We start from the raw sequence: 12,447 nt of genomic DNA, 5'->3' as shown, positions 1-12,447 counted from the left end.
GTTAAAAATAAACCAAAAATGTTTTTAATGAGTAAAAATTTTATTTAATATTTATTATTGAAAAATGACAATTTTTTTTCAAAACATAAGAACAAAACTAGATTGCTACATAATTTATTAGAAATATTTTAAAATGTTTTAAAAACATACTTTCCAGAATTAACTCTATTATATTGTTAAAAAAAAAAAATATACGCAAAATCATTTACCCCTTATTCTTATAAAAATTATGATCAATTCTGATTTTCAATCAACATCACATAGTTAGTTTTAATCGTGAAAAAATGTATTGTAATAATTTTAAAACTATTAAAATATGTATAATGAAAAATTTTACTAAATTGTCCAGGATATATTGGCTAATTATGACTTAATCTGGATAATTCTAGAATTAATATATTATACTTAATACATTATCTAATAATATCAATGGTTGATATATTTACTAAATTATTATAAATTGTTAAAATTATTGAACAAGAATTATCGGATCATTACAATTTAAACACCACGATGTCCGGCGTAAAAGGAATAATAACGTCGCTAAATTATCCGGCCAATTATTATCACAACTTGGACTATTGGATACACGTTATTGGCCCGTATCAGTCACGCATCGTGTTTCAGTTTGATTCAATAAATATTGAACCACAAGCCGATTGCCTTTACGATTTCGTTTCCGTGGTGGAACCAAAAGAACGTGAAAACCGAACAATGACGGTTTGCGGTTACCGCGGGAGTCATCTGGAAGAGTGAGATTATACTTTAATTATTACTTCAATATTTGAAATTATGATTTATGTGTTAAACATTTAAAGAATAAAATTATAACAAACACAAATGTACAGCGGTTTAACAATGTCGAATTCGCGTATTGTTGCAGTTACATCTTCGTTACCGATTCAAATGAGGCGTTTGTGCACTTCCATTCTGACTACTCCGTATCCAGTTCAGGTTTTCATCTCCAGTGGAACACCGTCGACATGTCCGGTTGCCCGTCGCAAACGCTGTCCGCTCTTGAAGGACAAGTTGTTAGCCCTAACTATCCTAACTTCATACTTCCAAATCTCAACTGTGTCACCATGATACTAGCACCAGGTGAGAGCAGGGCGGTGGCTATAAAACCATTGTACTGTTGTGACATGTGAGTGTGTAATTAATATGAATTTTTGCGTCTTCTAGTTGGTCACCGTATATGGATCGATTTTATTGACTATAACTTAGACGAATCCCAAACATTTAAGTTGTATTTGTCGAGAACCGCAGACAATATAACTCCGTTTAGATATCGGAATTCAATTAACGATGGTGCATTTTTGTCGGAAGGCGAGAGCGTTAACATCGAATACTCTACAAATCGCTTACCAAGGGGGAGAGGATTCAAAATAGTGTATAAAATGGGTACGTATGGCTGACTATACTTTAGAATTATAACAACGGTTAAAGTAGTACGAATATTTTAACGTCATTATATGTTCGTAAAAATAATGAATAGTGGTGGACTTTGACGAAGAACGCGCGATCGTGCTAGAGAATGACACATTTGGATTCATGTACAGATTAAATTATCCATTGCCGATGCACTTTCCTAAATTGCGATACAAACAGAGGCTATTAGCTTCGATCGGGCACAACATTCAATTGCAGTTTAACCGAGTGGTGCCAGCGCAAAGTAAGAGTTGAAAAAAATAAATAAATCGAAATTATAACCGTTTCAGTGTTTATACCACTGTATTGTATATTGTACCTGGTATCCATAAATATATACTGATGGTCGTCATCGACATATTATTACATGAGTATGTTGCAACCTAACTTCCGGTGCTACGCCTTTCTAAACTGATTCTCGTCATGAACATAGTTTTCAATTGAAAATTTTTGCAGTGGACACGGCGTTAGGCCGTACCGTATGCCCGGGTCAACAGTCCACGACTGTTATCGAGATCCATGATCATTACGCCGCTGAGAATGGAACTTGGTGGCTACTGTGTGAAAATATTGAACAACCAAAGTCTGTGCCGATATCGATCACTTCGTTTCTCAACTCGATGTCTGTAGTCGTTGTTTATGGTCAGAAGCCTGCAATGGATATAGCATCCGCAAATATTTCAGTGAACGTAAAACCCGGTTAGTACTGTACCATTACTATATCGTTTTTATTACGTATGTTATAAACTATAATGAAGGAATAGGTTTATATTTTATGCGTTGTAGCTTTTTGGTCACTCGTGAAATGTTTATTTTTTTACATCATAAATGATTTTCAGTTAAATTAATGCATTGTTGTTAATTATTTTCTGCTGAAATCGTTGCGAGTTATATGAAAGCTCTGAAAATTGAACGCAGCACATCATCCTTTTATATTTGCGATTAAACACAGATTTTGCTTCTGAAGTGGTGATTTTTTAAAAGTCATTTATGTTAAAAACTATTTATTAAAAAAAAAAAAATGACCACTCTTTTGTTTGAGTTATCACTAAATCTCGTATACCTATCCGTATACGAATCCACCACTTCCGACAATCCACGAGCGCAGTATGTTTTAAAATATATTTTAATAGTCTGATATTTTTTTAATGGTTGTATGTTTCTACTATACATGGTTGTTAAAAAATTTACACATCATTATGAAATTTAATATGTTGCAATTTATTCTATGTATAATATACAGATGCTGAATCCAAAAAGAAACTCATTGCCTTGGCAAAGATTCCAGAAACAGTCAACAGCACTAGAATAGAGTCTTGTAAGCCCAATCCTTGCGTAAACGGTGGTACGTGTATCACCCGAAAAGCCACGCATACGTATCACTGCAAGTGTCACGGAAACTATACTGGTAAATATATGATTTTTAGATAACTTCTAAAGTAATTTATATCGTATTAAGTATACTAGTTGAAAAATGTAATAAACATCCACGGGTATTGCACATATTGATCAAATATCAACAAGCGAGGTAAAAAATGATTCATATTATCAGACGACGTATTATTAACTAGCATTTGAATAATATTATGGAATGTCAAAAATGTTATACCTGTATAGCTAGTTAAAATATGTATCTTTTTGTTCAATATTTTTACGCTTTTAGAACTCAACATTTTAATATTAAAATAATATTAATCAAATTATGTCAATATATTAATTTATTTTGATTTAAGTCAATTAATTCTAATTTAAATTACTTAATCTATTTTTAATTTTATCTCATTAATTCTTATCGTCACATAATTGTCACTGTGATGTATTTCAATAACATATAATTATAACAATTAATATTTAAAGATGAATATTTTTTATAATATAAAAATATTTATTGAATATTTAAATAATTAAATAAGTACTTAACACAGATTCCTATTATTTAATTATATTCTGCCTTGTTAAGTTCATAATTTATGTACATAAGCTTATGAAGAAATATAGCATTTATAAAATATTTCTAGTTGGGCTGTAAGCCGTATTATATTTTTACATTAATAGACTTTGAAACCAGAAAATATTACAAAAAGGCAAAGTTATAATAGTTATAATACGACCATAAAACAAAAAATAGGATATAAAAAATAAAATATAATATTTTTATCTTTATAAACATTAATATTTTCATACAAAACATTTTGCGATGGAACTACATTAGGAAAGCTTATAACTTTTATGTATTAATATTTATCATGCAGTACAGTAATTGATGTGTCAAACGCAAAATTAGGTTTCCAAAGATAATTCTTTTATTTGTTTAAATAAACATAACTACACATAAATAATATATTTAATTCAATAATTAAAGGTAAATTAATTTATGTAAAATAAATGTATAAGTAAAAAATAAAACAAACATGAAATGTTTAAAACTAAGCGGAACTAATTAGTAGTTTACATAACGTGACATTAAACTATAAATAAATCCGTTTAAGTGAAAAATAAAAACTTAAAATTGAAAAACGTTTCCAAAAAAATTATGTATTTTATTTAACACTTTACTATTACTTGATGTATACAGGAACGTTCTGTTCGCTTACGTACTGTGATTTGGGATATTGCGTTTTTGGTGAATGCATCTTAACTGGTAGTAATGGCTTCAAATGCAAATGCCAATACGGATATATGGGACGATTTTGTGATGAAAAGATCAAACCATGCGAACTCAATCCATGCAAGGACCGAGGCGATTGTGTATCGTTGGGCGATTCCGATTATCAGTGCAGGTGTTATGCTTACTGGACGGGTAAGTACCTTTTACCCAGTACTTGCTTAATCGAAAATGATAAATGGGGAAATAAAAACAAAAACAATGTATCTAATATATAATATAAATATTATTACTATATAACAATAAAAATAACAAATAAAACATAGCTACATAAACACTTATATGGTCGTATAAGGTTACCTTTACGTATTTTACTCACGTCACGCGTTATATGTATTATATGATATTTATTGTATTACAGGTGATCAGTGCGAGAGGAAAATGCTGCACATCACGTACAAGCCGTTAACGGAGCGAATGCTTCAAGAACCATTTTGGCTGGGTCTACTAACCGTGTTCGTGGTCATGGGCATACTGGGAATAATATGGTGTGCTAAACGTCACGTACCTGAAAAAATTGAGAAAATATTATCCGAAGAAGCCGAACGCAGTAGACACTGTGAGTATACAAATGTGTTTTACCACTATATAACATATTTTTGTACAACATTATAGGTATAGATATTTATATTTTTTATGCACGTTTAATATACAAGGTAGATAAATCCTATAGATACCTATATAATATTGTTAGTTCGAATGGAAATAGCAAAAATTGATTTATTTTGGTACAAAGTAGGTACAAGCAGAGAGCAGAGTTTGTATTTATACGAATACTAGTGGTGAATGATAATAATAACATGAAAAAAAACATTGATAATAAAATAAAAATATATAAACATAATAAAACTAATTAATAATATGATAATTTTATTCCACTTTAAAATGAAATTAGGAACACATTATTTTTTTGATCGAAATTGTGTACCTACTGAAAGAAAATTGAAATCGTAATATACTTTTTTCGTTTACATATTTAATTAATAAATTATTATATTTACCACTGTTGAAGTTTTAAATTTATTACAATTCTATAATAATATATCTTCCGAAACTAAAACTAAATAAAAATAAAACTTTTAATTAAAAAAAATAAAATACTTTTCTACGCAAAACTTTTAGATTCGTAGTATAGTTTTTAAAAATAATAGTACGAGTATACGTATATTAGGTTTACTAATATATTTCAATATATTCGCATCCCGTTAGTTATTTAAAACAATTAATTTCAATAAACAAGTTTAAAAAGCCTGATAATTTTTTAAATGTTGATATATTTTAAACGAAAAATACATAAATATAATTAGTTTTACCATTTTATATTCATTAAATGTATATAATGTAAAATAATCAAACTGCGAATGAGTTAAAAACGCTTTATTTTAGATAAATAAAAAACAAAAATGCAATGATGAGTAATGAATAATATTTGTGTCACGTTTATACTTTGTTAATTCTAATGACTGTCAACTTCCATGTATTATATAACTACTTATATATTATATATTATAATGATTAATGACCTTATAATGAGCGTACTCTGTTTTAAAGGATACTTTTCCAACAAACAGATCGTATTATATGTTTTTTTTTTTTTTTTTTGTCGCATTCAACATTTTTTACTGTAGACAATATAGTAGGTATTTCTAGGCCAGAGGTTACCAATTAATATTTTTAAAGGACCTCATTAGGAACCTGAACATTTTTAACAGGTTATCAAAATTCTAAGTACATATTTTTAACATACAATTGGTGTTATTTTAAAATTGGATGTATTAAGAACATTATTTTATTTTTTATTTATTATTTGCTATTGTTTATAAACATTAAGGACACAATTAATACTACAAATATTTGAAAAAATTAAAAATTAAAATTAATTATAAATAAAATAAAGGTATAAAATACATGTTATTCATTCTTTGTCTGCGGGCTGGATAAAATTTGTTAACTGGCCGTCATTTGGTGATTCTTGATTTAGACTATAGTGTTAACGTTATTCCTCATAGTCCCCTACATAGACGCTATTTGGGCTTAGCTTCCAAACATTTTAAACTTTTCAGTAATTCGGCTAAATCTTGTGTTAAATTACCGAGCTTTATCTAGCTCGCCATCTCCTTTGTATTCTTACCCAAAATGTTTTCCGCGATACCGCCCCTATAGCTTATACATATACACGTAAATCTGACCCACCGCTGTGGGCGTTTAGACTTTTGTATTACACAGCAATGCATGAATTTAACTGGCGGCCGGCAATGCAAGTTATCAATACTAATACATTGTTTTTTTACAATAAAATTATATAGTTACAGTGAATGCTTCCGGGCGGATGTCGAGCGTACGGGGAGAACTCCTGGTGCCGACTGTGAAAACAAACGGCGCGACACCATCGGAGGGTGGTAACTCGCCGCCGCCGCAGCCGAAAACGTTCCTCAGACGATTGGGTATACGAAAACCTTCATTAATGAGCCTCACCAGTCCGTTACAGACGGGCCGGACGGCCCGTACGTTCAGCCTGGACGATTTGCTCAGGCCACAAGTTCCGAGTAAGGTGTCGACTATACGCCCTCTCCCAAAACCCTTCACCACCTATTCGCACCGCATTGCACTTTAAAATGTTATGACTATTATTTCTACTTCTATATACTTCTATTTTTATAATTAAATACATAATTTATGTACTGTATATGTATATAAATACACACACACACACATACAAATACATATATTGGCACCTCACCTGGACTTGCTCTCTAACACTATCTATTATTATTATTACTATTATTATTATTATTATTATTATTATTATTATTATTATTAGTGTTGTTATTAATATTACTATTATTAATGTTATTACAATAATACCTATACGTCACGACTCACGACATTAAACGTATATTAGCTTGTATATAATATTTTATTTAACCAATACATAGCACGTAATTTAAGTCTTGTAAATATAATAAATAGTATATATATTATTAATATGATAAATTAAAGCGGAGTACGTGTGGATATTTTCGATTAAGAATAATCGTTTTATTTTAGGATTCAATCAATACCGCGCCAAACAAAAAAGCGTTTCGCCATCAAAATTTCGTACCACTATAGCAGATAAATCAGAAATACTTCAACAGCTCATATCACCTGGGCTCGAACGACAAGCCAGTTTTAACGACGAAATAAATTTAGTTGACAAGCTATCGACTAATAATATCGGACCTAACGATATACTCTTACCACAGTCAAATATTTCACAAGAAACGAGTTTTTCAAACGATTGTTCAATAGGTGATGTACACAATTTATTTATAGTATATTCGTGAAGCTAACGAAAACAATTGACTAAATGTTAAAATTTAAAATCCAGACGAAGCTGTTCAAAAAATTGAAAAGAAAGTCACGTTTGCAAGGCTAATGAATAAATTTCAATCAGAAATGAGCTCTACAAGTTCAGAAGTAGATGCTCAATCTAAAAAAACTTTGAGAAGGCCATGTCCCAACCAAGGCAGTGATTCTTTGTCCAGTCTAGAAGGTGTACTAGGTAAATTTATATCGTTCTAACAAGAGTTAATAATTTAAATTTTGTGCAGAAATCTTGTTAAGTTACTTATTTTATTATTTTTGATTTTTTTGATTTTTAAATTACATGGTTAAAAATTAGTAATGTATTGGTCAAAATACTGAAATTATAGTGACTATTTAAATGATTTAAGTGAAAATAATTCGTTTTTGATAGAGAACCGAAATCCAAATACATTGTCGCTAAACCAATACCAGCAACAAACGGGTCAAAAAGGTCAAAAAGCAATGAGTGCTGATTCGATTTTGGCCATGTTCCGGAATTTTAACACAGCAATGGCAATGACGGAAATGAGTAATTACTTATCAGCATCTACAACACCAAGTTGCTCTAGTCTGCAAGACGAAGTAGTAGGCAGCGAAGACGAGTCGTTGATGTCTAATACTGTTCATTCACCAAGTGGTGGCAAAGAATCCCCTACGCGATATCGTTATTCCAACGTAATTCAAGTGAGTCAAGCGACATAGAAATACAAAGGTTATAATTTATATGTGTAATATACAAATATATATATTTGTTATTAATTTATAATTCATTGTAAAAGTATGATTGATATTAACTATATTATATTAATTTAATCGTTCTATTATCAGCTACCTGTGGTGGACATGTTGAGTTCGCAACGAAACAATTCAAATAATCCACTGAACAGCTTACAACATCCACCGTCCATATTACTCGAAGTGCCTAACTATCGTATGGACTGTTTATCACCGATACACGAGCTACCAACGCCGGCGCCATCGCCATCTCCCACGCCCATCATATCAAGAAAGTCAGCGTTCAGTTGTCTAAAGGATATGGACAACTACCACCACCATCAGCAGCAGCAGGTTTTTATTTTTTTCAAATGAAAATGTTTATCTAATTTTTTTTTTAAATATTATTATTGTTTCTTACCAAGGAACCACCGTCCTTAGAAGTACCAATCGAACTACCAGCGGCCCAAGCTAAAAAATTGACCATACCCACGTTGGTCATACAACAACCGACACCTATAAATTCACCAAGTATGGAATTCCCCGGGTCTCCACCACCACATAAAGAGAAACCACTCAACAGAAAAATGTTGAAAGACATGGAGAAGCCAATATCGTTGGACCTTCCCGCACCACCACCGGTCATCACCGTTACGTGTATGAGCGATTCAGATACAGAGTCTGTGACCACAAAAAACGGTACGGACTCGTCAAAAAATGGAGGAGGCATGTGTTACCTTAGTCCATTTTCTATGTGTTCCCGTGCCGACAGAATAGCCTCGGAATCGAATCTTAGCTCATCTGGATATAGCTCGGGCCCGTCCCGATGCAACTCGAACACCCGACTGTGTCCGCTGGACTGCGGAGAAGAACCAAGACGCATATCGCCGCTGATCCACACGCCCGAAATCAGAGAAATGGATTCTGAGACAACGTTCTCCGAAAACGATGATGAGGGTTTCGACACGGAAACGGCGGATTCGAAAACTGACCATCACTATCGAAATATGGAACTTGAAGCGGAAACGCAAAAATCCGGTATGACCACCACTGGCCTCAAAGTTTACACTTCTGGTTCTGAACCAGAAGCGCTTGGTCGTCACCCACAGCAGCAGCCGGTACCGTCAATCACGGTTCAACAGTATCCGTCTACACTGCATCTATCGACGGACATGCTTTACGAGAAGAGCCCAGTGAGTTCGAGAAGTGAAAGCCCGCTTAGTGACAAGACAGTGTTCAGGTTTTCACCTATGTTCTATGGCCGCATTACTGATTCGGACAGTATATACGACTTTACGAGTTCAGATTGCGCGATGAAGAAACGGACAGGCAAGAAGAGAGAGCGAAAGAGGAGACACTTCAGCAGTGGCAGCGGGATAATCGGGGGATCTGCGTGTACCACTCCGTCGGAAACGTTGGCGTATGGCAACAACGTTCTGTTATTGGACGTGCCTGGAAAAAACGACAAGAAAAAGCCCAGGTCCAAACCGAATAATACTAGGAGACGATCCCGGTCTCAGCAGACGATAGTGCCGAGCTCATCGTCGTCTACCGACAGCTTAAACGACACTACTAAGTGAGCTATTGGATTGTCACAATTTATATGTTTAATATAATTTTTATATGCTAAAGGGCCATAACTCAAAAAATGTAAATATTATTTTGAAGAATTTTTTTAAAGTTTGATAACTCTGCCAAGTTTATAGTAAATTTCAAGTACAATAAACAATAATATTATTTTTATTTTCCACTATACATTTCTGAAAATATTGTTTTTTTAAATTAAATGTAAATTTTCATAAAATACTAAGAAAAATAAAACGATGCATTATGTGTTTTATGAATGTTCAGTATAATACAATTTTGTTATTCATAACTTTATATATTATTGTTATATCACACATTATGATCAAATATTTAAATAAACAATTATGATGTGATGATCATCAAAATAATTATACTAATAAACATACTACACATTTTATAAAGAATGAGTACCTAGTTACTATTATTTTATTGTAATATTCAATTTACTGTTAGGTATATTCTATCTTTAATTCAAAAATGACGTATTGTTTAAAAAATGTTATATAGTGAGGTACATTTCGACGACTATACTTTAATTATGGCGATATTGTTCTTAGATATTCTTCAATGGTCACAGTTTAATATTTGACTTCAAAGATTCTTATGAAATAATTAAGAACTAGATAGTGCTAGAAAACAATAAAAAAGATAAATTCAGTGATACTAAATTACTAAATAGGTATTAAAACTGTTAGGTTATGGTCTATAAATGCTCACAATGTGATAAATGTGATACATTACATTTATATAATATTAACGATTTTGTACTCAGGGTTAGTTACGGTAATAGACACAAACGTTCCAGTGATTCAATGAAAAGAAATCATTCGTCTGAAAATTGGTCAGACCGCGGTAAGAGCGGCGAAGACAAGAAAACTTCCAAGAAAAAAACAAAGAGTAATCGCACAGAAAACCGAAAATTGAGGTGAGTGGTTAAACTACCTTGCAAATTGTAATGTCTGCAAGCATATATATATATATTATAAAATATAACAATTCAATGATAACAAATAATGGGTTGTTTGTCGATCGTGTAGATTTCAAAACAAGACCGTCAGCGATCAAGGGCATTACGAATCCGCACACGATGAAGAGAACATTTCAAGCTTCGCGTCATTACCGTCGTTGCTGTCTATCGATAACCGTGGTGCAGTTCCTGTAGAAGAGTTGACTATTACGAATAATAAATGCAAAATCATAACACCGAGGTTTCAAAAAAGAGTTATCGCTTCCGATTAAGTCTCCCATGTTTACCGCAGTGTTCTCAGATTTTGTTTCGACAAAAGTTTCGAGTGTATAGTTTAGGAATTCAAACTGCCGTTCAATTGTAATGCGCTTATAATATATAAAATATGTTTATAATATTGTATAACGTGAATTTTGTTTGATGTTGAGATACTCATCAGTTTCAGTCAATTTTTTTGATTTAAAAGAAAAACATGTTTTCTGTAGAATATGAAGTAAATAGGTATATGTGTAACTATAGAAGAATTGTATTCAAAAATGTTTACACATAATATAAATGTAAGAAAAATAATTCTCTGTTCAGTAATATTTCATCAGTGGTTTATTTGTTTTCTTCGAAATCAGTTTTAGGACATTTCATATCCTGAAAATAATAAATATTTTTCTATTTTTTATGGTGTACCTATCAAATATTGTTAAAAATTGTATAAAATATTAAATACTACCAATTCAATGTGTGATACGTATCTTATATCAACAATTAAAAAAATATTTTTCTTCTAAATAATAAATTTTAAATACGGGTTGCTATTAAAAAAAATATTCACGAAGAAATATTACTGACAATTTAAGCTTACAACAATTGACGAAGCAAATTAGTGTTTGCAACGTATAAAAACCACTTTCTATACATATAGGTGGTATAGACAATCTGAGACACGGTATCCAATCATAATACTACCAAATAACCTTTACAAACTGTAGCAATAAAATATTGTTTTTTTAAAAACAGTGTAGGGTATTTTAATAATATTAAAATTATATAGACTACGAAACATAATGCCTTACTTTTCTATCGCTTTTCGATTAGTAAAATCTGTGATATTTTAACGTTAAGTTTTACCGTTATTTTGTCAGGAAAAGGCCAATAATTGTATTTAACTATTTAATATTTATGATATAATGTTTACTAGAGTGCCTCTTTAATTATTATTGAATTGATGTAAAATTGTTTATTATTACCTACCTACTGAATATATTATATTTAGGCTAGAGGTTCTTGCTCATTCACTCGACTGTTATTTAGGTAAATCACGCTTTACTTTTGTAATTTCTATAATATTTAATATTAATAATATATATATAAATTCTATATTAATTAATATTACGTGTGTATTTAATGTACGACTTTCTAGATTAAATGATTCGAAGTTTGAAAGAACATTATAATAGAAAGAATTGTGTTTAAAATTAATTATTTAAATGTTAAATGAATCATATAGCATGTACCAATTCCTTTTATTTAAAAATTGATTAAATAACTTTTTAAATTCTTCGTTTGCTCTATTAATAACTATTATTATAAGCAATCTATTTTGTCTACTAATTACGTCTAATAAAAACAATTTCTATTTTCAATTATATTTACTCGAAAATTTTTTATTCTGTTTCCTTTACCACCAAGGTTTGTTGTTCACACGGATAGACTTGTTACCCATGTAAACAGTTGAACACCGCGT

At 31.2% G+C, this 12,447-nt stretch overlaps 1 protein-coding gene across 2 annotated transcripts in view; it reads left to right on the top strand.

Annotated features, from left to right (window-relative positions):
- LOC112601508 overlaps positions 1–12,207 on the top strand; it is an 86,137-nt gene extending 73,930 nt beyond the window's left edge. The window contains exons 14-29 of one of the 2 annotated variants that reach the window (XM_025349170.1): positions 482–752; positions 884–1,098; positions 1,183–1,401; positions 1,496–1,672; positions 1,885–2,127; positions 2,672–2,836; positions 4,004–4,228; positions 4,455–4,652; positions 6,400–6,537; positions 7,142–7,384; positions 7,464–7,637; positions 7,833–8,125; positions 8,270–8,509; positions 8,581–9,731; positions 10,515–10,667; positions 10,780–12,207. In XM_025349170.1, the coding sequence (XP_025204955.1) occupies positions 482–752; positions 884–1,098; positions 1,183–1,401; positions 1,496–1,672; positions 1,885–2,127; positions 2,672–2,836; positions 4,004–4,228; positions 4,455–4,652; positions 6,400–6,537; positions 7,142–7,384; positions 7,464–7,637; positions 7,833–8,125; positions 8,270–8,509; positions 8,581–9,731; positions 10,515–10,667; positions 10,780–10,981 (4,307 nt within the window). In that variant the 3' untranslated portion in view covers positions 10,982–12,207. Of the gene's footprint in view, positions 1–481; positions 753–883; positions 1,099–1,182; positions 1,402–1,495; positions 1,673–1,884; positions 2,128–2,671; positions 2,837–4,003; positions 4,229–4,454; positions 4,653–6,399; positions 6,640–7,141; positions 7,385–7,463; positions 7,638–7,832; positions 8,126–8,269; positions 8,510–8,580; positions 9,732–10,514; positions 10,668–10,779 lie in introns of both variants that reach the window. The other variant, XM_025349169.1, reaches the window with a different exon arrangement.
- The last annotated feature ends 240 nt before the right edge of the window (positions 12,208–12,447 follow it).

The sequence above is a fragment of the Melanaphis sacchari genome, unplaced genomic scaffold, assembly GCF_002803265.2.
Source record: "Melanaphis sacchari strain LSU unplaced genomic scaffold, SCAv2.0 Contig79_pilon_pilon, whole genome shotgun sequence".
Lineage (NCBI taxonomy): Eukaryota > Metazoa > Arthropoda > Insecta > Hemiptera > Aphididae > Melanaphis > Melanaphis sacchari.
The sequence above is the reverse complement of the archived record's forward strand: the minus strand, read 5'-3'. Positions and strand labels throughout refer to the sequence as shown.